This window comes from Herpailurus yagouaroundi, unplaced genomic scaffold (genome assembly GCF_014898765.1).
Source record: "Herpailurus yagouaroundi ecotype Mexico unplaced genomic scaffold, PumYag 188, whole genome shotgun sequence".
NCBI classification, from domain to species: domain Eukaryota; kingdom Metazoa; phylum Chordata; class Mammalia; order Carnivora; family Felidae; genus Herpailurus; species Herpailurus yagouaroundi.
The window spans coordinates 26,350,432-26,375,189 of record NW_024412419.1 but is presented as its reverse complement, the minus strand read 5'-3'; the positions used below and the strand labels follow the sequence as shown (position 1 = coordinate 26,375,189).

Below are 24,758 nucleotides of genomic sequence, written 5' to 3'. Positions count from 1 at the left end.
AGAATCGGAAACAGGCTCCAGGCTCTGAGCCATCAGCCCAGAGCCCGACGCGGGGCTCGAACTCCCGGACCGCGAGATCGTGACCTGGCTGAAGTCGGACGCCTAACCGACTGCGCCACCCAGGCGCCCCTGTGGTTGTGGTATTCAAAAATGTATGCATGGTATCAACGATGAAATTTATAAGAAATCAGAGTAGCATCCCCTTATGAAACAGGGCTGCTGTTAATCAGCCCCAGCTGATTTTTGCTTTTCGAGAATATGTGCTGTACTGGGGCACCGGGGTGGCTCAGTCGGTTAAGCATCCATCTTCAGCTCAGGTCATGATCTCCTGGTTCATGAGTTTGAGCTTTGAGTAGGGTTCTGTGCTGACAGCTTGGAACCTGGAGCCTACTTCAGATTCTGTGTCTTCTCTCTCTCTGCCCCTCCTTTACTCATACTCTGTCTCTCTTTCTCTCTCAAAAATAAATACACATTTAAAAAAACTAAAAAAAAAGAATATTGGTGTACTGTTGCCAGATTTTTAAAACATCTCAAGAGAAATGAGAATTCTCAATTTTTATGTGAAATCTATAGCTGAGGAGATATGGGCTCAAAATTTAAAAACAAACAAACCAAAACAAAACTGAGACACCAGTTTGAGATTCTCTGTTTCACAGAGGATTTGTTCTTAGTGAAAGCGTGAGTGAGCTCATGGTTTTGAAATAGTAGTAGGTGTAAGAGTACAAATTGTTACCTAACCTGCTCAACGTGAGTTTTCAAACTGTGATGATGTGGAACCATAAGCAGAGGTAGCTAATACAGAATTTTAAATGAATGCCCTGAAATGGCCATCTAGATTATGAGAGAGTACATTCAATCATCACTTGGAGTACTTGGTTATAGTAATACACTCTTACATTTCTGTATTTATGGTGGGCAGGGCATGTTTAGCGCACATGAAAAGCAGGGTAATGGGAACTGTTAGCACCAGGTGAGTGTTGGGGCACGCCAACGGAATTGTATGTTTTCAAACCAACAGCAGTGGGTTCAGGAAGCCTTCTTTATCCTTGAGATCTTCTTCTCCACTTTGTCAGGTTAACTCTTATCCTATATTCTGGTAAAGATACCTAAGTTTCTCCATTTACTCTCCTCATTACTGTTTCAGTTTGTATTCTGTCTTCCTGCTCTTCCCAGCTTTGCTTAAACACCGATTCTTTGTTAATACTGCTCCAAAGACATATATCTCAACCTCATCTGAGCTTCTTCAGAATTCATTTTCTATATCATTTATCTTAACCTTTAGTCAGCTATTATCTTATACTGTCATCTAAATGTATCATGTATATGTATATATATCTAATACAAATTAACTAGAATACAAATTTATGAGGGCAGGCACTGCAATTTATATTTATCTTAAATTCCCTGAGAGTTTGAGATCCCCAATATCACCTCCTGATTTGTTAGAAGGACTCATAGAACTCAGAATTTAGTCATACTTACAGCTATGATTTACTTTTAGAAGTTTTTTAATGTTTATTTATTTTTGAGAGAGAGAGAGCAAGAGAGAGAGACAGGGTGTGAGCTGGGAAGGAGCAGAGAAAGAGGGAGACACAGAATCCAAAGCATACCCCAGACCCTGAGCTGTCAGCACAGAGCCCAATGTGGGTCTCAAACCCATGAACTGCGAGATCATGACCTGAGCTGAAGTCAGACCCTTAACCAACTGAGCCACCCAAGTGCCCCTACAGCTATGATTTATTAAAGCATAAGGATGCACAGCAAAATCAGCAAAGGGACAAAGGCAGGTGGGGCAAAGTCTGGAGAAAACTAGGTGTCAGCTTCCAAGAGTCTTCTCTCAGTAGAGTCACACGAGACACACTTAATTCCTCCAGCAATGAGTTCTGACAACAATATTGTCCACCATGACAGTCATCGGAAACTCAGCGCTTGGGTTTTACTAGGCACCCACTGACCAAGGTGTACCAAAATTCCAGACTTCTAGAAGGAAAGCTAGTGCTTAAAAGAAACTATAGTGTTTGCACAAACAATTTAAGTCACTCTAATCATTTAGGGAAAGTTTTGTATTTGTGTGGGGAACTGTTTATCATTCAAATTCTCAGATACCAGGCTTTCTGCTTTGCACAAATATATACATGCAAAAACAGATTCTTAACTATATATTTTCCTACAACATACATTGTTTTTCACATAAAATTGTGTAACAAATGTTTTTTATGCCAGCATCTGTAGATCTGTCTCAATCTTTTCAATGGTTACACAGTAGCCCATTGTATTGAGATATCTTAATTTAACCTCCCAATCTTTTCCTGCTAAAAACTATGGTACAATAAATATCTTTCTATTTGTGCATTTTTGTATTCATATGGGATAAAGTCCTTCACAGAGAAATGCTGTGTTATAGTGAAAATTCTGTTTCAGTTTATCCCTTTTATGGTAAGCTCATGTTGAAATTGAACTCTTTACATAATATGCAGTAGTGAATGTTTTTTGACTGACTAGCCAGCATCCAATCCCTTTCTTTCCCCTTCCTACCCATTCTAAGATTTTCTCTTGTAGAACCAACCCTCTTCCATTGTACCATGTTCATACAATTCTGGTGGGATCAACTACTACCAGGAATGGGCATTAATTCAGGTTAGCACATCACATCCACATTATCAAAATAACTGGTTCAAGACGGATAGATTAAAGGAAAGTTCAGGTTTTTGGTACATGGGTAAACCTAAGAGAAGTGATGCTTTCTGTCTTTGAATATGAAAAAGAAAGCAAGCTGTCCTGAGTACTTGTAGCAACGATATCTTGATCATGAGAAATCAGCCTGAGAATGAAGGTGATATATAGAAGAGATGAAGGTGAGAAACTTGTAGATAAACAGTATAAAATCTAAGCCTGGAGGCACCTGGCTGGTTCAGTTGTAGGAGCGTGCGACTCTTGATCTCAGAGTCATTAGGAGAGCCCCATCTTGGGAGTGGAGATTTCTTAAACAAAATACTTAAAAGCTATGACGAGGGTGCCTGGATGGCTCAGCTGGTTAAGCAGTCCGATTTAGGCTCAGGTCATAATCTTGTGGGGTTTGTGAGTTCGAGCCCTATGTGGGCCTCTGTGCTGACAGCTTGAAGCTTGGAGCCTGCTTCAGATTCTGTGTCTCCCTCTCTCTCTGTCCCTCCCCGGCTTGCACTCTCTCTCTCAAAAATAAAAAAATAAACATAAAAAAATTTACAAGCCATGAATAGAGTGTGTTAGCTACCCACCTTATTACCACTGGAATTTTCAGTTGTTACTCAAAAAGTCTTGCTTGTTGTTTAACAAACTGGAGTTGTGATTTGTTACTGGAATCCCAAAGTATACTAATACATTTGTCCTCTATTTATGCATAGCTAGGAGCACCACTTTTGGAATTAGGTAGATCTGGGTTAAAATTTCAACTAGCCATGTAAGTTATGTAACTTTATATGACATTTTCTGAATCAATTTTATTTTTTTATGGGGATAATTGTATTTACTTTATAAGGGATTAGAATATTATGTGGTAGAATATGTAAATCATTTCACAGGGTGCCTGAATCCAGTTGGATGTTTTTTTTTTTTCACCCTAGTTGGACTTCTAATTCAATTTTTTTCTGCATTCTCTTATACATGAATACATCAGTAATGCATTCTGATAATGATACTATAGAGAAACACTTTACACAATAATCTGGTATTATTGTGTAGTAAATTAGGTGGCATAACTACCAATTTCTATTTTACTGACCAAGTTTGTCTTTAAGAAAAGAAAAGGTTTGGGGCGTCTGGTTAGCTTGGTCAGAGCATGCAACTCTTGATCTTGGAATGGTGAGTTCTAGCCTCATGTTGGGTGTAGAACGTAAAAAAAAAAAAGGAAAGGGAAAGAGAGAAATGATTTCAACATGTATTAATATGGAATGGCTCTGGGTGTCTTAAAATTAAAACATATACTTATATATTGTACTTATTACTTAATAACTCATGACCTATTTATAAACATACATTTAAGTTATTTGGATTGTAAAAGGAAAACATAAAACATAAAATCAACACTTTTTTTTAAAAGATTTTGTTTTTAAGTAATTTCTACACCCAATGTGGGGCTTGAACTCACAACGCTGAGATTAAGAGTCACATGCCTTTCCATTTGAGTTAGCCTGGTGCCCCTAAAAATCAACACTTTAAAAAAATTGAAAATCTCTTAGGAAATTTTGGGGAAAAATCTAAATATAACCAACCGCTTATGTGAAATGGAAATAATTGACAATTTAGGGACTGGGAATTATAGGAAGTTTAGCTTTTTTATTTTTAGTACTCTCATTGCTAAGATCATGGCTGTATCATAAAAATCTGAATACACTCTATTCATGTCTTTTAACAGCCCATTTGACATGTTCCATGGTATATCAACATTTCTGAGATGAGGATGGTGGTAAGGGTGCTTGGGCATGGGGTTTGGTAATGGAGACAAGGGAGTTATGGGTAGAGTAGTTGTCTTCTAATATTAGCCACCAAAAGACACTTCCTTGGAAAGCTATTAAGCACATCTGAAATATACATTTCTAGGTCTTCTTCAGAGGTGGTTGGTGTCCCTGTGCACAGACTATTCTCAGGAGGGTCTATTTACATTCAATAAATTCTATGTATTCCTCTGCAAAGACATTTGTGTTTGTGTGTGTGTATGAGTGTGTGCTGAATCATGCTCTTTATTTGAGCACTTTCTCACAAATCAGAAGAAAAAAGACTAGAAACAACAAAAAAGGTAGAACATAGTCTTATAAAGAAGTAGTAAATGTAGATACAATAGAATGTTTCACTTATGTACCTTCACACAATGCAGTTTCTTCTGTTTTATCTCGTTTTATCCTCAACATGAAGAATTGTTATCCTAATCTACATGTGAAAAGACATGAAGCTCAGAAGAGTTCAAGTATTTGCTTATTTCCATGTGACAAACAAGTGAAGGAACCAGGTTCTGATATTCATCTAATCCCAAATCAAGGGTTCTCTACTATACATATTGCATTATTCCAAATAGGTATCATCTAATAGGTAAATATCTTATAAATGGGATTTGCATCAAGTCTATAAAAAGGTTCAAGCACAGTAATTTGTCTTTATTATTCTAGATTCTAGAATTCTAGTTCTAGAATCTCTAAACTACTGTCTCCCTAAAACCGCAAGAAAGACAAAGTCTAGAGTAGTGCTTTGGCGCAAGTGCTTGCTTTCCTTATAAATTCACTTCTTTGGAAAAAAAACTTATTGAATATAAGAAACAAATACAAAGATGAATGTAAAAGATTTTTCCCTTTGAAGAACTAAAGAATCTAATTGTGTTTGACTGCAAACAATATATAAGGCAGAATGAGGTAAGCGCTGTAATGGAAGGACATAACAGAAGCAGATGAGAGAGTGCTGAACCAAGTTTAGTACTCCAAGTTCAAATAACAGTTCAATGTTTTTCTCATTCTTTTCATTTATCCCTCTCTAGAGAGTACACATTATTGCAAATTTCTGTCATAATTATGGTTCTCAGGGCCCATCCTCTTTAGAATCTTTAATTTCATACAAGCACTCAGCATTCTGCAGTCTCTTCAAGTAACTTTACACTTCCTATCACTTTTGTGCTAGTTCATTTAAATCATCTGTAGTTGTCATGTTTTTCTCCCATCTCTCTGTGGCTATGTCTTTTTCTCTGAATTTTTCAAAAAGTTGTAAATGTAAAAATTTTAGTGAAGCTTTTTGTAAACCATACTTAGAAGTCTCTTCTAGATTGAGAGAAAGCTGGCTGATAGTTAATTGTGTGTGTGTGTGTGTGTGTGTGTGTGTGCGCGCGCGCGCGCGTATTTACCAAAAGGAGCAGCACATATGTATATATGTGTGTGTATATATAGAGAGAGAGCACACAAACACACGCATATATACAAAGATATATATAGTCTTTAGTAGTTTCAGCATATATATTCATACTCAGCTTTGACTATGAATCAACTCCATATATGCTGTGAACCTTATGAAGTACTAAGTTATATAGGACAAGGTCCATGCCTTGAAGGAGCTCAGTCTAGCTTCCCATTTTACTAAAACTGTTGGTATTTAGAAAATATAAATTAGCAGCTCTCAGTTACTTTCTGGAATTTGGAAATATTTATTATGCACCTATTGTGTTTTGGGAAATGTATGGATATATGCTGATATAGTAATGCACATTAACTATTAAGTTTCCCCACTGTTCTCTAGACTTATTTGCTGTTATTTCCCATGCCAGAAAAGTATTTAATCTTAATATATGTAGTTGTCAATTTCTATTTCCTACACTTATGCATCCACATCTTTGCATCAGTCCTACATGAAAAATCCTCAAAGTACCACATGGTAACTACCACCAATTACAATACTAATCAAGTATACTTTACAAAATTAAACTTTAAAAATGTACCCACAAGTCTAGTTACTAAACAAATTTATTTCAGATCTTTATCAATTCAGTTTTTGCAGAGTAGCAAAATAAAGTTGTATTCTACCTTTTTCAAAATGTAATATTATAATCATAAATATTTCTGTATTTCTAGAGTAATGACTTTTAATAGTTTACATTCCTTTATGTTGAAATGACATATTTAGTCTCCAAATATTCCATATGAAGTTTCCAAATTTTCATATTACAAGTGCAGCTACAAATGGGATTGTTGAATCAAACGTAGGAACTTCAGTGTATCACTTTTATTTACATTAAAATAAATGGAATTTATTGAAATTAAAACAATCTTGTTTGCTATTTACAAATTGTATGTAGGAGGCATATTATCCTTTGTGTTTTTTACAAATACAATAGTATCAATAGTATCACACTTTGGAAAGCAGGTTGCTTTTTGCTAATTTTGATACAAGAGTAAAATAGCTTTAACATCGCATATTCACAGATTTAAGGACTTGACCAGAGCTTACCATGAAACCCCTAAACACTGCTTCTTCCCCCATCTGTTTAGAGTAAAACACTGACATTCTTTCGTAGACTGCTTAGCTTAGGTCTGATTTTTTTTAATAAAAACCACCCAGCGGGTGGGTGATTTTGCTTCCGCGCGGAAGGGCTTCGGCAGAAGCTTTCAGGCAGCACCGCGGCATGACGGGGCTGAACTCCTGCCAGTTGCGGTGGTCACTGGGTCTGCAGCTGGGCTGGCTCTTGCCTTGAGTGGGCAAGTTGAAGGACGAGTCTCTCGCGACCTCCTGGGCCACACTTTGACCAGGACACTGCGGACCGCACAGTACAACGTAAACCCAGGACAGGACCAAGGTACCACCCCGCCCCAGGTCGGCTGGGGAGTTCTGCGCAGGCGCGGCAGTCGTGCGACATCCGTCACTTACGGCTGAAGCGGTTTGTGCTGGGAGTTGGTGGCGCGGTGCAGGGCTCATAAGAACGAGCGGCTTGGGCGCGGGTAATCAGCTCCCTTTCCCCCTTTTCCCACTTCTTCTAGGTTCTTGGGACTACCGCGGAGCTTCCGGACCTGATGCGGGCGCCCTGTCTTGGACTGTCCCACCTTGCTCCTCTACTGCTCCGGGTGCTCCCGCGCCCAGGTGGGGGTGAGGGGCGGGGTCGGGGGCTGGGCTGGGCTGGACTCCATCCTGGCATCTTCGTGTTGAAATCTCCCGGGTAACTCGCCGTTCTTCTTGTTTTCCAAGACTGGTTTCCGGGGATTGTGACTTGCAGGGTCCGCCATGGAGCCAGAGCAGATGCTGGAGGGACAGACGCAGGTACCAGGAGGCCCTGGCTTCAGGGTGGCGGTGTGCAGCGAGAAGGGGCGGCTCGTGTCTCAGTGACCTGTGTTTTGTTTTCTAGGTTGCAGAAAACCCTCACTCTGAGTATGGTCTTACAGACAATGTCGAGGTAATACGCCCAGTTCTTTTGCCGTTTCTGAGCGTCTCTTATGTGCTGGAGAAAACTTAGGATCCATTTTTACCAGGTTGCTTTGCACAAGGGAAAACTTTTATCTCAGCATGAACCAAACAGTATCAAGTTATGGGTAGCTTGTTTTATTAGTGGTACTAATGCTTCGTGGTATATAGAAGTCCGAATTACTTTTGAGTCAAGAGTTTGAACTTCTGAAAGTGATATAAAGAAACAAACATGCGTCACCAATGGAGACTGTTAGAATCGTTTTTGCTTGGTGGCTATTGATGAATCTGTTGGGATATTCTTTGGAAAAATTGCGCATTAAAATTACACCCATTGTCTTTGTAGCAGAATAGTGTGCTGGTGGAATGAATAAGTATTGTGTTCTTTTTGCGTTCAGTAGTAGATGCCTTTGGAAGCTGTAACACACATAATAGACATTGTTTTTGTCTTACACATTGAAGTCTGAATTCAAAGAGTACACGCAAAAAACATACACAAGTGGATATACTTTCCCAGAGCTTTTGCATATAAATGCTAGGAGGTTGTTTAAAAGTGGAAGTTACGGGTGCCTGGGTGGCTCAGTGGGTTAAGCATCAGACTTTAGTTCAGGTCATGATCCCACCGCTCTGGATTCGAGTCCCATGTGGGGGCTCTGTGCTGACAGCTCTGAGTCTGGAGCCTGCTTCAAATTGTGTGTCTCCCCCTCTCTCTGCCTCTCCCTCGCTCATGCACTGTCTCACTCAAGAATAAATAAACAACAACAAAAATTAAAAGAAGTTATTTTGGAAATGAATGAGTAAATGCTAGAGCAAATGAATTAGCCAAGGCTGGGTGGGATTGGTTAGGAAAATAGAGGCTTCCAGGAGATGTGTATGTTTTATTGGGGGAGAAAAAAACAAACAGGGAAAGACCTTGCCAGTGATTAAGTTTGGATAAATGAGTGCAGGAGTATTTCCAAGCAAAGTAATAATAGTAGCAGCTACTATTTACACAAAAGAAAACTTGTGTAAAGTAATTACACCAGTTTGTGTTCTCTTCCTTTAAGAAACTTCTTTTAAGGCATCAGCACAATCTTTCTGTGATGGTGCTTGTGTACGAAGGCAGAGCCGTGGTACGGTACAGCAGTGTTTCCTAAAGTGTTTCTCTCAAGTCCTCAGACCAATTTCCATGGAAAAGTGGGGAAAAAATGAGCGGAGGGAGTATTTGATAATGATACATTGTTTGGTGATTGGTCTTCTTGCTTTTATAATTTAAAAATGCCCATTCTCTTGGGGCGCCTGGGTGGCTCAGGTCACTATCACGCAATTCCTGAGTGCGAGCCCCACGGCGGGCTCTGTGCTGACAGCTCAGAGCCAGGAGCCTGCTTCGGATTCTCTGTCTCCCCACCCCTCCCTTCTCGCTCTCAAAAATAAATGAACATTAAAAAATGTTTTAAAAAAATGCCCATTCTCTTATGAATTAATGGTGGTAGTAAAATAATATATTTATTTGTAAGTTTTTACTTTGGAAAATAGAGTTCATTTCCCTATGTTGGTCCCTTCGTTAATTGTGTAATTTTGAATTTGTTGTTTGTGATATCTGAAAGTCTGGAAACCACTACAGCTGCTGCTACTTTCTGTCTAACTCCATTTTGTTTCCTAATTTCTTTTTGGGGGCTTGCTTTATGGTTTATAGCATGCAAGTCTAGCTTAACAATTTAGCTTCAAGTGGTATTATTTCTTTTAGTGTGCAGTGTAAGAACCTTAACGACAGTGTTCTCCCATTGTCTTTCAACTGGCCTTTGTGCCATTGTTATATACCTTCTACATATTTTATAAATACCATAACTCATTTTTATTTTTATTTTTTTTAAATTTATTAAAAATTTTTTTTATTAGTTTTCTCTATTTTTGAGAGGCAGAGAGAGACAGAGTGCATGTCGGGGAGGGACAGAGAAAGAGGGAGACACAGAATCCAAAGACAGGCTCCGGGCTCCAAGCTGTCAGCACAGAGCCCGATGCAGGGCCGAACTCACTAACCATGAGATCAAGACCTGAGCCAAAGTCGGTCATTCAACTGAGTCACCCAGGCGCCCCCATTATTTTTATTTTTTTTATTTTTTAAAGTTTATTTATTTGTTTTTGAAAGAAAGAGAGAGTGCAAGCGGGGGGTGGGGAGAGAGAGAGAATGAGAGAAAGACCCAAGCAGGCTCACTGTGCAGAGCTGGATCCAGGGTTCAAACTCTTGAACCATGAGATCATGACTGGAATCAAAATCAAGTGTTGCTGCTCCCTTAACAGACTGTGCCCCCAGGTGCCCCTCATTATTTTTATTTTCTTTAAAAAGTTGTCTTTAAAGAGATTTAAACAATAAGAAAAAGGAATATTTCACATTTACTCACTTATTTACCATTTACCATCTTTACCATCTTGACTCTTCATTCTTTTGTGTAGATGGAGATTTCCATCCGGCATCATTTTCCTTCTGCCTTAAGGGCTTCTGTTAACATTTCTTATAGTGTAGGTCTACTGGTAAGGAAGTCTTCGAGCTTCTGAGTGTCTTTAAAAAAGCATTATTTTGGGGCGCCTGGGTGGCGCAGTCGGTTAAGCGTCCGACTTCAGCCAGGTCACGATCTCGCGGTCCGTGAGTTCGAGCCCCGCCTCAGGCTCTGGGCTGATGGCTCGGAGCCTGGAGCCTGTTTCCGATTCTGTGTCTCCCTCTCTCTCTGCCCCTCCCCCGTTCATGCTCTGTCTCTCTCTGTCCCAAAAATAAATAAACGTTGAAAAAAAAAAAAAAGCATTATTTTGTCTTTATGTTTATTTTTTTAATTTATTTTTTTGTCTTGCGATATTTTTGCTGGGTATAGATTTGTTCTATTGTCTTTGGCTAACATTATTTCTGGCAGGAAATCTGCAATCATTTCTGTCTTTTCTTCTCCATACTTAATGTGTCTTCTCTTGGTGTTTTTAATTTTATTACAGGTTTTAAATAATTTGATTGTGATATGTCTTGGTGTGTTTTTTTTTTTTAATTATTTTTATGCGTCTTGTGCTTAGGATTCATTGAGTTTCTTGGATCTGTGGGTTTAGAGTTTTCATGAAATTTGGAGAAATTTTGGCCATTATTTCTTCAAATATTTTTAAATACTGTTAGCTTAATTTATTTACGTTTTCCTTTCCCTTCTTGGAGATGTGGAATATATTATAATAGCTGGTTGATGGCATTGCCTATTCTATCATCTGTATCATTTCTGGGTCTCTTTCTGTGGACTGAATTGTTTTCCTCATTATGTGTAGTAGTTTCCTGCTTCTTTGCTTGCCTGGTGATTTCTTACTGGAGGCTGGGCATTATGCATTTTATCTTGTTGGGTACTGGTTATTTTTGTATTCCTTCAAATATTCTTGAGCTTTGGTCTAGGACACAGTTAAGTTACTGAGAAACAATTTGATCCCTTTGAGGTTTGCTTTAAGCTTTTCCAGGTGAGACCAGACCGACCTTTAATTGAGGCCTAATATCCTCCTCTTGCATCTCTCCCAAGGCTCCGTATATCATGTGGTTTTCCAGTTTTGTGTCACAGGAACATGAACTATTCCTGGTCTTGTGTGAGCTCCGGGGATTCTGTCTCCTGCTTATTCTAGGTGTTTTTTTCCCTTAGCCTTGGGTAGTTGCCCTACATCCATGCACTGATAAGTACTCACCTGAAGACTGTAAAGCAGTCTCTTTAGTGTCTTTCTGCACATTTCTCTCCTTTCCATGTACTCTTCAGTACACTGTCCTGTAAATTCTAGTTGTCTTGATCTCCCTGAAGTTTCAAGTCTGTCTTCTCAGCTTGGGGAGATTGCTGGGCTCTGCTTTGGTTCTTTCTGCATTGCATCCTGTATGTTTTCTAGCAGGAAGCAGTAGCCTACGACAATCATAGGAGTCACCTTTTTTTCCCCCCTGTTTTTGTGATCATTGTTCTACACTGTTAACATCTTATACCTTTATTTGGAGGGGGGTGGATTTGTGGGTGTGTGTGTATATATATGTATATATATATATATATATACATATATATATAAATAGATTAATTCAGGATTTTGGCTTAACTAAAATTAAGCATTAGCAGTTGATACATAGTGCATATTCTTTTTTTTTTTTTTTCAACGTTTATTTATTTTTGGGACAGAGAGAGACAGAGCATGAACGGGGGGAGGGGCAGAGAGAGAGGGAGACACAGAATCGGAAACAGGCTCCAGGCTCCGAGCCATCAGCCCAGAGCCCGACGCGGGGTTCGAACTCACAGACTGTGAGATCATGACCTGAGTTGAAGTCGGACGCTTAACCGACTGCGCCACCCAGGCGCCCCTAGTGCATAGTCATTAAATATTTGAATGAAAGATGAGAGGATTTGGTCAAGGGGTTTTATTATAAGATATATAGGAGTTAATCAGGTATTGCTTAATTGAAGCAATTAATTGCCTCCTTATTGAAGGTATTGGAATGTCATGTAACTGACTAGTTTTTGTCGTATATGGGCATTATCTGTTGAAATTTACTGAGGAACAGTAAGTTTCTTAATCCATGAGCAAGTAAATAGATATTTTATACATTAATTAAGTACAGAATATTATCATCTTACTAAGTCTCAAAATAAGATGGAAAAATCATGAGCCTGATTAGAGTAGTTGCCTGACATAGTTGTGGGAAGTGTCTTTGGAAATCATGGTACATATATATTGTAGGTATATGATTAAAGTTTTTTTGTTTTTTACCACTTTTTACAAAATAAAATTGTCTAAAAAAGCTAAGTCTAGAAAATGTTTCTTTGTTGTCATTGACTCATTTATATCCAGTTTGAGTATGATTGAAGCATAAGTTCATTTTTTAAAAAATTTTTTTACATTTATTTATTTTTGAGAGACAGAGTGAGACAAAGTGAGAGTGGGGGAGGGGCAGAGAGGGAGGAAGACACAGGATCACAAGCAGGCTCCAGGCTCTGAGCTGTCAGCACAGAGCCCGACGTGGGGCTTGAACCCACAGACTGTGAGATCATGACCTGAGCCGAAGTCGGATGCTCAACCGACTGAGCCACCCAGGTGCCCCAAAATTTCATTTTTTAAAAAAGATTTTAAGTAATTTATACCCCCAACGTGGGGCTTGAACCCACAACCCTGAGATTAAGAGTTGCATGCTCCAGTAACTAAGTCCTCCATGTGCCCCAAAAGTTTATTTAAACGAAAGTGTTCTTAATAGTGGTTTGTCTTGTAGATAGCCAATTATTTCTAAATTTCTAAAATGGTCGATTTATAAAAGAATGCAAAGTTTTTCAGTAAAGATGTCAGATGAATCTATGTGAAAGACCTAAATTTGGGGGTTTCTAGGAGTAATAGTATAAGTCGTTACTTAAACATCATTTAAATATCATATTAATGATCTTTTCCATATGATCCTCATTTTTTGACTATCATTTACTTAATATTTTTTCTTAATTCTGTTCACTTTTAAAAATCATGAATGTATTTCTTTAAAAAAGAAACCAATGGAAAAACATTCTCATTTGATAGAGGATAACCATAAACAAGAAAATAGTGAACGTGAAATGGTGGGGGTAAGTTTTAGCTATATTCTATTGCTATTGGAAAGCTCTGAGCCTGAAGCCTGCTCTCTCTGTTAAGAGTTTAGCAAGTGTTGCTAAAGTGTTACACACCTATTACTAGGAAGTGAGACTTATCCTTGATAACTGCCTGTGATGAAAGAATTGAAACAGGACTAGCTTTCTCACTGTGATTCAGTGCTACTTAGTGTCATGTCCATATTTTTTGAAGCATACTGTAGGAAAGTATTCTTATGAAAGAAAGAAAAAGCACTTGTATTTATTCCTAAACAGGCAGAAGGAGAGAGAGAAAGAGGAGAATCTAGAGATAAGACATTAAAAGAATAGATACTATGGTGCCTTCAGAGAAGAAAGGCTTAAATGAAATTTAGAGATGGGTCTGATTTTATTTTGGCAGAGAGATTTGCCCTACCATACCAACTCTCTGGTCATTGATTTGCCTTTTCTACTCATGTCATATTTCCATTATTTTTTGTTTAGCACTCAATCTAGTTATTTGTAATATACATGCATGTTTTTTGAATCCACTAGAGGATAGTAGACAATGAGAAGATTAATGCAGAAAAGTCATCAAAACAGAAAGTGGATCTTCAGTCTTTGCCAACTCGTGCCTACCTGGATCAGACAGTTGTGCCTATATTATTACAGGGACTGGCTGTGCTTGCAAAAGAAAGGTAAGATAGTGTCTGCAAATGGAGTTCCTGGAGAAAGCAAAATAAAGGCTTCCCTAAGTGAAGTCTCATTAGTTATCATTAGTTATGTTTAATTATTTCTTGCAATATAAAGAGTTAATAAAATAAAATATAAGTCAGCCCTAATATCATCATTTAAGACACTTTCATTTATCTTTACTGATCTTAGATCATATGCATATTTGTAAAGATTTGCAATTGTATACATGTAATTTTATCTCCTTTTTACTTAATATTATAAACTAAAACTTTTTCCATATCTCTGCATAGGCTTTGTGATTATAATTTAAATTATAACAATATTGCAGTTAGCCATTTTCTTATTGTTGAGCTCTTAGGTCCAATTTCCTTTGTTACTATAGGTTAGCAGGCGACCTGTGTTATATGTTTTCATGCCTCTTTTGCTTTTGTTTCATTACTTTCTTATGATAAATTTCCAAGAGTTGATTTGCAAGTTTGAGGAACATGACTCTTTTTATAGTGTTTGACGCATAATACCATTTTTCCATCCAAAAACTTATCCTTAAGTTTCTTCCATTATCATAGTCTTAACAGCGTGACTGTTAACTTTTCTTCTCAAGGTATTTTGATTTATATTTACTAGCAACATTCCAGTTTTTTCTGTACATGTTTTTTCCTAGTAATTCTACCTAAATTCTTTTTGTATAAGCAAATCCAATAGGGAAAATGTTTTTATAAATTAGTTATACGTATAAAAGAGGATTTATTTATGACTGCAAGTTATGTCTCGGCTCTAATTCTGTCAATTCAAATATGGGCACCTTTTATATTTTCTTGTTCTTTACAGAAATCCAATGTATTAGAAATGATAAGTATTACTTTAAATGCTAGAAGGAAAAATTTGAAGAAGTTTTTAAGTAACATGCTAGTATTAAAAACCATTTTTAAGGAAGGAATTCTGGCAAAATTGTTCATGAAATTAACCATAAATATTATGTGAAAAATGTTGCTTATGTCTAGGCAGTTCAAAAGGCTATTTAAAATGGTAAAGGAATGTTTTGAGATCACTGTAAATGAATTCTAAATACGCCTTTTCATAGTAGGATTTTAAATACCTGATTCCCCCAGTTTTTCATCTTTCGTCTTCTTTTTTCAGCAAGCATAATCTATGGAAAAGTGATAAATAGGAAATGACATCTTCTGTTAACATTTTTTCCTAGTTTTATTGAGAAATAATTGGCATATATCGCTGTATAAGCCTAAAGGTATATACCACGGTGGTTTGATTTACATATATTGTGATATGATTACCACAGTGCATTTAGTTAACATCCTTCATCTCACATAGATGCAATAAAAAGGAAAAAAACAAATGAAAAGAAATTCTCCTTGTGATGAGAACTCTAAGATTCTACTCTCAACAACTTTGCTGTCTCTCACACAGCAGTGTTAGCCGAGGTCATCGTGTCAGATATCACACCCCTGGTGCTTATTCATCTTGTAACTGGAAGTGTGTGCCTTTTGACCACCTTTCTCCAGTTCCCCATTCTCCCACCTCTTAATTCTAAAAAATATGTTTTAACTTCTCAGGTGTGCTGTAGGGTAGCAGTATTAGAATTATTATTGATTTAAATATTTGAAGTAAAATACAGGTGACTTAAAATATAATAGAACTTACATGTCCAAATGAATGTTGATCCCTTTGATTTGTTTTTTGGGAGTTCATCCACTCGTCTCAGTGATGCTACAGCCATTTTCCTATATTGGTTTTGTACTCTTATTGAAGGATGATACTTGTGGAGAAAATTGTGCATGTCATAGGTGTACACTTCGATGAATTTTCAGAGTCCAAACATACCCACAAAACTTGCAGTCAGATCAAGAAACTGAGTACTGTCAGCACCCCAGAGTTCTCCCTGGTGACCCCTTTAAGTCCTTATTTCAATATCCTGCGTAATCGTCATCCCACTGTCAAACATTACATTTTTGAAACTTTGTGTTTTAGAATTGAGTTTATAACCAGATTTAAGTCATACAAAAATCTCAGCCTCTTTAAACCATATTGTTGACTAACTTGCTTGTCTGTTTCACTTACCATATTTACTACAAATGGCCTTTGAGTGTAAAATGAAAATTAAATTTAAAAAGATGTGTTTTTGTCAATGGAATAATACATTTAAATTAATACACCTAGAATATAAATTTCTAAATTTTGGATTTCTTTTCCCTTCCAGACCACCAAATCCCATTGAATTTCTAGCATCATATCTTTTAAAAAACAAGGCACAGTTTGAAGATCGAAACTGACTTATTGGGAAGAACAGAAAAAATTTTGTTTCTACTGTAGATTTACATGATTAAGAGGCAGCTTTAATTGCCAAGATTTCCCCCCCTTTTGGAAGTATAAGAACCTTCAGGACAACAGAACTTATTTCCGGAATTGCAGAAGAAAACATTTCCCTTATTTTGATTTAATCACAGTACTTAATTTAATGAGTGTATTCTGTGCAATTTTTTTCTCAGATTGTCTTTAACTTTGTTTTTAAAATGACCTTCAAAATAAACTGTTAAAACGTCATTATTTGAAAGTAGTTTTTGTTCTCTATGACAAATATTTTATATGGTTCAGTTATTTTCATGAATTGCTTCTTTCTTGGGTCTTAGAATGCTGCAAAATTTTACAACAGTATGAAAATACAACAGAGTCAAGTTTCACATAACAATCTCAGCCAGTTTTTCTCTTTGTTGTCCCTGGACCTCCTGGAGGGTGGGATCTGGGCATCTTCAGTTTTTAACATCACAGGTGATTCTAATGCACAATGAAGTTGGAGTACTGATAGAGGCATTGTGGAGGGTGTACAATATCCTTCATTGCTCTAAACCTTTATGGTAATACAATAACAGCTGTCGTTTGTTGCAATTCTTTGTGTCAGGCATAAGTACTATTTTACTTAAATTATCTTTAACATTAGCAACTCTACAAAGTAGATATTGTTATTCCCATTTTGCAGATGAAACCTTTGGAGAGGTTAAGTGACTTGCTCAAGACCACACTGCTGGTAAGTGCTTGAATGGCATTCAAACCCAGTCCTGCCAATGTGTTGTTGATAGCTAAGTGAGAAGTACTTGTGCAAGTTAACATCATTGCTGCTTTTTGCAATAGAAAACACCAGCCAGTCTTTTCTGGGGGTCTGCTCACTTTGTCCTATATGAAGAAATTAAATAACTCATTAGCTCAGGAAAAAAAAAAATTGAAGAAAGCCAGGCAGGAGAAATATTCATTAGGGGAAGTGATTCTCAGTGGGGAGTGACTTTGCTCTCTCACCCCAGAGGACATTTGCTAATGTATAGAAACAATTTGGTTATCACAACTGAAGTAATACGGAGTTTTACTGGCATCTGGTGGATAAAGGCCAGAAATGCTGCTAAATATCTTATAATACATAGGACAACCTGTGTGCCCCACCTGTCCCCAAGAATTATCCAGCTCAAAATATCAACCAGTGCTAAGGTTGGGAAGCCCTGGTTTAGGGACACATGGCTGGATCAGTTGGTAGAGCATGCAACTCTTAATCTCAGGGTCATGAGTTTGAGCCCCACATTGGGCATATTATTTAAAAAAAAAAAAAAAGAAAGAAAAAGCTTGCTTTGGAAGTGTATTAAAACTAATCATGTGAGGGCCAAGTTAGGAATTTAATGCTAATGACGTATGTCTTAAAGTTCACTTTTTAAATTTTTTTTATTTTTTAAAATGTTTATTTTTGAGAGAGAGACAGAATGTGAGTGGGGGAGGGGCAGAGAGAGGGAAACAGAATTCAAAGCAGGCTCCAGGCTCTGAGCACAGAGCCCAATGTGGGGCTCAAATTCACAGACTGCAAAATCATGACCTGAGTCAAAGTTAGATGCTTAACCGACTGAGCCACCCTGGCACTCCTGTCTTATAGTTCACTTTAATGCAGCAAAAGCTTATTTCAATAGGGGTGACACTTGTGGGGAGGTGACATGGTTTTGATTTAAAATTGCATATCTATATATTTGAATAGGAAAAACCTGTAAAGATTGGGATCTCTTGCTTATAGTTTCCACAAATATTAATTCTATCCGATTCATTTTGGTTATTTGGCTAGCTCCTACATTAATCTGCCTGAGTCTTTTTAGTGACTTTTTAACATTTGATTAAGTAGTAACTGGGTAATTTTTATTAAAGCACCAATAATTTTATCATCTTGACAGCAGTTCTTCACCTGTGACTCCCATCAGAGCCACTTAGGGAACTTTTCATATTTGTTTCATATATAAATAGTCCTGGAGAGCCCGATTCAATTGTGATCAAGCCTGGGCTTCTGACTTTGACAAAAGCTCTTTAAGCCATTCTGATATACACCTCTGGTTAATGACCACTTTGAAGTAATGCAGTACTCTGCCTAGTGCTACATTATTTCTGGTGTTCTACTGAATTCTCTTTGAGATGGGGTTTAAATTACTCAATCTTGAAATTGATCCTTTAAAAAGTTACAGCTGAGAATAGGCATATTTTGTGCTGGTAGTACACATGCTTCTTACTGAATGCTTATTATGTACCAGGCACCCATGCTAAATACATGAATTGTGATATAATCTTCAAACCCTGTGAGGTAGATTTAATTTTAATAACTCACTTTTAGATGAGAAGAGTGAGATTTTTTTAACTTGCTCAAGGGGAAATAAGTTTGGGGCAGGGATTCAAACCCAGATTAATGCTATATTACCTTCCCTTAATGCTATGTTACCCTCTGCTTTAATGTTCTCAGGGGTGCTTACAATTTTTCTTTGGGGGAAAATCAGTTTGCCCTTGTGTGTGTACAGTAGGAGGCCTTTTATCTAGTTGGTAGACGGAAAAGCGAGTCATGGTAGGGAAGCCTCAATGACACTGAACAATTTTTTTTAAACTTAAAAAAAATATAAATCTTTTTAACCTGATAATATATTTTTTTCAATCTTTTCTTGGGTGTGGGTTCTCTGCTTAGAATTCTGTTTCGTTTTTCTTCCTCAAACCACTTGTGTAATGTATGGTCTGAAAATTCCAGTTTTAGGTTTTTTCTGAAAGTAGAGGATTATTTTAGACATTTAAGAAGTAATTTGTAGAATCCTATAATTTTTTAATGATTTTTTTTCTCCAGGCTTCAGTCATCTTATCTGCCTCTAATTTGGCAGTTTTTACTTAGTCTTTCCAGAGTATTCCACCTAATTTTTGTAGCTCTTTTGCATTATGTGTTTGCATTTCATTAGTTTATGTAATATTTGATTAAATTGTGTAGTGGTTGTACCTAGTACAACTGGTATAAGTCAACTGGAGAACACAATGGACTCTTGTAAGTTATGTACATAAACCTGGGAGGAGATTGTAATAATGTGAGACTTTCCTAAAGAGTGTAGTCTATAACCTTCAAGAGTTCAACTTATATTTGACTATGGGAATGGAGAGCATCACTTACTCCAGTAAGTTAGTGAAGTAGAAACCAGTTAAGAAAGTTTCTACTACACTTTGATGAGGTATTTTATGTGTAGCTGGCAACTACATTATAGAAGCCATTCCTACCCTTTGAACACTTATTTGGGTAGGTTATTGTTTAGTAAACAACTATAGAAATAGAGTAAGAAGTGCTACGTGTTACAGAGAATTTGTGAATTATGTTGGTAGATAGCTTAGTGGGAAGATGAGGAGAGCAAATTAGGCATAGATTCATAGAAGAAATGGAGACCTTGAATCGAAAAAAAAAAAAGAAAAATGGCTTGGATAGAATGATATTGTCTACTTAATTCTGACAATCCTATAGAAAGAATATTGAACCTTTGCTTAAATCTCATTTAGGAGAAGGTATAGTGAGATTTTAGGATTGATAACTTCCTGCTTCCTGATAGAATGGTTGTAGGGATAGCATAAAATATTGTAGCCAGATATTTTTCTGGACTGGATTCCAAAAAGGCATTAACAAATTGGATGCCCGATACCTGTCATCAACCTGTAGAAATGAAGGACGAAGATGAAAGCTGTAAATGGCTATCACTGAGAATCTATTTGTTTAAAAATCTCTAAATTTAAATTAGGAAAGTAATATAATAGTGGAAAATAGGTCACCAGAGATAAAAGGGCCAGGAAGTAATGAACATGAATTTTCTTTCAAAAGAACCCTCTTGTCAGACTTAAAAAAAAAAAAACACAAAACAAAAAACCCTAAATCTTTTGACTCAGTTGTTTCATTTCTGGGAATTCTAAATAATATTAACAATACATTTGACAAAAGTTTTGAAAAATTTTTTCCGAAACATTAGAAGTGAACAAATTTTCATCTCAATAGGAATCACTAAATCTGTAGTTAGCTTAGTGTCAGGTACATAGTTAAGTGTTTAATAGATATTACTTATAAAATTTGACTTCTAATGGAAGGGCAAAGTTGACTGACAATTAGAGTACTAGTTAAATTTTTTTTTTTAACTGAAGTATAGTTGACACACAATGTTACATTAGTTTCAGGTTTACAACATAGTGATTCGCAACTCTAAGTTTTGCTGTGCTCACAGTATAGCTACTTTCTTTCACCACACAACACTATTACAGTATCATTGGCTATATATATTCCCTGTGTTGTTCCTTTCCACCCTGTGACTTATTCCATCACTGGAAGCCTGCACCTCCCACTCTACCAGTTTTTGCTCATTCCCCCAACCCTCTCCCCTCTGGCAACCATCAGTTTGTTCTCTGTATTTATGTGTCTGTTTCTGGTTTTTTGTTTATTCATTTGTTTTGTTTTTTAGATTCTGCCTATAAGTGAAATCATAATGGTATTTGTCTTTCTTAGAGTACCATTTTTAAAAATTTATTTTTATTTATTTTTGAGAGCGAGAACAAGCATGAGTGGGGAAGGGGCAGAGAGGGAGGGAGACAGAATCCCAAGCAGGCTTCCTGCTGTCAGCACAGAGTCCCATGTGGGGCTTGAACCCATGAACCATGAGATCATGACCTGAGCTGAAATCAAGAGTAAGACTCTCAACCAACTGAGCCACCCAGGTGCCCCTTAAGAGTACCAGTTTTAATTGAAATCAAAGGAGCATCTTTATGTTAAAGTCTTCTCTCAATGTTGATTTGTCCAAAACTCTGTAGTTTTATTCTAGAATATTTTTCAGATATGGGGGTTTTAGTAAGTAGTAGGCTGCTCCTCAAGCTGCCAACCATGGATAAATAAATTATAAAAATGGTCAATTTAATATTGTCATGTAGATTCCAAACATGAAGTCTAAAGATGTAAGTAGTGTGTGTGTGTGTGTGTGTGTGTGTGTGTGTGTGTGTGTGCGCGTGTGTGTGTGTGTGTATGTAGGTATATATGTAGATGGCACAAGTTTAATCTTTTGTCCATCCTTATGCTTTGGCCACCTAAACAAGTACCTTTACAAATTATTGTGTTTCCTTCTGGAGGTAATCTGTATACATGCAAGTGTATGAGAATACTTACAAGTATTCATTTTTACATTAATCATAGCATACTTTAAACATTGTTTTCCAGTTTGCTTTAAAAAAATTTTTTTAAAGCTTTCCATACCAGTATATAGTGCCACCTATTCTTTTTAACGGGTGCATATGTGTGGATATAGCCTACTTTAACAAGACTCATATTGATGGGTATTGTGGTTGTGTTAGTTGTTTGCTAGTACAGACTGATGCAGTGAATATATGACATGCTGTTTCAGAAAACATGTTGGGCTATGAATGTTGGGTTCTGGGACTAGTGGTGCCTTATTTATTAAAGTCTCTGCTTCATAAGGACTGTATTAGTGAGGAATTCTTCCTTGCCCTTTGCTGTGACTGATGTTTATGGAGTGTCAAATCCAAACCCCTGGTGGATATAATGGAAATTGTATATAATACAGGATATAACACAGGAATTGCACAGTATTGCCACACAGGCTTCTCCTAGGATATGAAATGAATATTTTGCATTGTATGGATCTCCATTAATTTAAGGGGAGGTAAGTGAATAGTTTCAACATATTTCTTTCAAGACTCTGTTCTTGAATAAAAGATGGACAGGAGGAATAATGATGGGATATTTTTAGAGCATTCTAGAGATAATAGTAGATCTTTTAACCTTTCACTTCTGTTGGCATTGTGGTCTTTGCTGAGTTTGACCAGGAAGAAAACTCCTTTGGGGGAAAGAAGCCTTCAACAGAGCATTTCCATAGGGAGGAAGCTTAAATTTAAATTAAATTACTAGTTTGGAACGAGACCTAGAGTTGTTGCTAGGATTAGAGGATAATGATAAGAATAAACCAAGAACAGCTTATAAATTGTTTTCAGATTATTTTCACTTAATCTCACAGCAAGCCTGTGAGTTAGGTATTTTTTGCATGTTGACCGATAAGAAAACTGAGGCTTGAAAAGGTTAAATCACTAGATGCCCATGATCACATAGCTGATTAGTGACAGCCAGGACTCAAATCTGATTTTCTAATTTGACCAGCCTGAAATATGAAGCTTTCTTAGTTCATTGTATCCAATGTCCCTTCCCTGTCTTTTTTGGGGCCATAGAAACACAATTAGGAGTCATTAACTTGAGGAACTACCACTGCTTATCAATGCCATATTAACTGTATCAACAGTTTTCTTGAAATTTATGATGAAAAGTTTACCGATTTACCATCTCATCATTTGCCACTGAGTTTTGGTATTCCAAGAAGAGTACCATGGAATTAGAGCTCCAGCCCGCCTTTTTGTTATCTTTAAATTGACTACTTGGCACATTTTTTTTTTTCTTTTGGCTGTAAAATATGTTTATATTTGGGCAGGTTAGTGGTAAAGTGAGAGGGTTAAAAATTGAGTAAAGAAATACAGGTCAGTCTAAAATAAAAAGATTTTTTTTTTTTTTTTGTCTAATAACTGTGTAGAAAAGGTGTGAAAGTCAGAAATGGTCCAGTATTTGACCAGGTTTTTAGGCCTGGGATCTCACACAAGATCCTTGGGCCTTAAAGCTGAAAAGGTGGGAGGAGGGATGGGAACAGGACAGTAATTTAACACTTCCTCAGAGGTCCAAGATACCCTACTTTACTGTGATTCCTCTATAATTTTAAAGGAATTCTTTGTTCCTGGCACTTCTGTGGAAAAGTTGGATTTATAAGAGGAGGAAATGTATGCATCCTATGTCAGGCTCTTTACGTTTATTAACTCTTGTAATTCTAGGGACACTCCTTGAATAAATTATTCTCTTTTCATAGAGAATAACTGATGCTAGGTATATCACACTTGAATCTCAATTAGGGAGTTAAGACAGGCACCTCCATCCATATAAAATGAAACGAGATAACGTTTATAGTACTCAAAAGCCAGGATTAGGTGGTCAGGGTGGCCCAGTGAAGCAAAAACTAGAATTTGCGGGACCACAGGCACACCACCATGTGCCTGTTTCTACAAATGAACTTCCCAACGTGGCCACGAGCTCGCATCCCTGGGAGTGAAACCTTGGGGGTGTGAATTCACTAAAAATTCGTGTGCATGATGGGGGTGGGGGGGGAAGGGCAAACTGGACTGTCCTCGTGGAAAACCGCATCGGCGTGCCCTCGGAGCTCTACATTTAAGGAAGTTGGCTGGGGGAGGGGGCTTGCCCTGCGGCTGCGTCCTGCTCCCCGCACCCTTCCCCCCCCCCCCCCCCCAAGCCTCTGCTGCCGCTAAACCCCGGAGAGCGGAGCGTGCACATTGAGATTCCTCGGCGGGCCTGGCAGCGGCTGCTGGGCATGCTCAGTGGGCAGGACCCGTTAGAGTGGCGAGTAAGGAAGCGTTGGCTCCTCTCTGGGTCTGCCTTCCCCGGTTCAGGCCCCGGCCCTGGGCTTTTGTGTGCGCGGAGCTGCAGCCGCCGCTGCCTCCTCGCGGGGCCGCCCGACCCCAGATGCCGGCCGGCCTGTCCGGTTTCCGCCGTTAACCTCGCCGCGCGGCTGGAGGAGGAGCGGGGCGGGGCGGGGCCCGCGGGCCGGCGGCCGGGCGGGCAGGAGGGCCCTGCCGGGGGTGGGGGTGGGTGCGGGGAGTCCCGCGGGGGGTGGGGGGAGGGGGCGGGCGCGGAGTCACGGGGGTGGGGTCACCGGCGGTGGCTCGGGGAGGCCAGCTGGGAGGGGAGGGGGCCGTGGGGGCGGCTCGGCGGAACCGGCCGCGGCTGGGGAGCAGCGGCGAGGCCGGGGGCCGGGGCCAGGGCGTTCCGGGCTTCGCTGAAGCCGCCGCGGGCCCCATCTTCCGGCGGTCGCCGGAGTTTGTGGTGATTGTTGCTGCCTCCGCCACCGCCCCGGCTGCCATCTCCTCCTCCTGGGCCGCCGCCTCCTCCTCTTCCTCCTCCTCCTGGGCCGGGCCGATCCCCTCCCCGCCGCCGCCTCCTCCTGGGCTGGGCCCGCGGTGTCTCGTCCCCTCGCGGAGCCGCTCCTGCCGCCGCCGCCGCCGCCTCCTCATTCATCCTCGTGCACCATAGGCGGCACAGGCACCAAGATGTCCAACCGAGTGGTCTGCCGGGAAGCCAGTCACGCCGGGAGCTGGTACACAGCCTCAGGTAGGGCCCCAGGCCGGCCGGCCCGTCAGCCCGCCGCCGCCGCCTGGCCCCGCGCCCGCGGCCGCCCG

At 38.8% G+C, this 24,758-nt stretch overlaps 2 protein-coding genes across 5 annotated transcripts in view; both read left to right on the top strand.

Moving 5' to 3' along the window:
- Positions 1-5,360: 5,360 nt before the first annotated feature.
- DPY30 (dpy-30 histone methyltransferase complex regulatory subunit) lies at positions 5,361-16,709 on the top strand. 3 transcript variants are annotated; one of them, XM_040496449.1, is made up of 6 exons: positions 5,361-5,378; positions 7,485-7,584; positions 7,690-7,761; positions 7,847-7,894; positions 14,010-14,152; positions 16,366-16,709. In XM_040496449.1, the coding sequence occupies exons 3-6, from the start codon at positions 7,726-7,728 to the stop codon at positions 16,436-16,438; spliced, it is 300 nt and encodes a 99-aa protein (XP_040352383.1). In that variant the 5' UTR covers positions 5,361-5,378; positions 7,485-7,584; positions 7,690-7,725; the 3' UTR covers positions 16,439-16,709. The 3 variants fall into 3 exon arrangements, with proteins under 3 accessions (XP_040352383.1, XP_040352382.1, XP_040352381.1); XM_040496448.1 differs by lacking the exons at positions 5,361-5,378; positions 7,485-7,584 and adding an exon at positions 7,337-7,445; XM_040496447.1 differs by lacking the exon at positions 5,361-5,378 and having other exon boundaries at positions 7,379-7,584.
- A 7,671-nt stretch (positions 16,710-24,380) lies between these two features.
- Positions 24,381-24,758, top strand: part of MEMO1 (mediator of cell motility 1) — a 140,215-nt gene continuing 139,837 nt past the window's right edge. The window contains exon 1 of one of the 2 annotated variants that reach the window (XM_040496446.1): positions 24,381-24,690. In XM_040496446.1, the coding sequence (XP_040352380.1) occupies positions 24,630-24,690 (61 nt within the window). In that variant the 5' untranslated portion in view covers positions 24,381-24,629. The remainder of the gene's footprint in view (positions 24,691-24,758) is intronic. The other variant, XM_040496444.1, reaches the window with a different exon arrangement.

Coding starts and splice junctions, on each gene's coding strand:
- DPY30 (XM_040496449.1), top strand. CDS start 7,726: ATGGAGCCAGAGCAGATGCTGGAGGGACAGACGCAG. Junction 7,762..7,846: donor TGCTGGAGGGACAGACGCAG/GTACCAGGAGGC, acceptor TTTGTTTTCTAG/GTTGCAGAAAACCCTCACTC. Junction 7,895..14,009: donor GTCTTACAGACAATGTCGAG/GTAATACGCCCA, acceptor TGAATCCACTAG/AGGATAGTAGACAATGAGAA.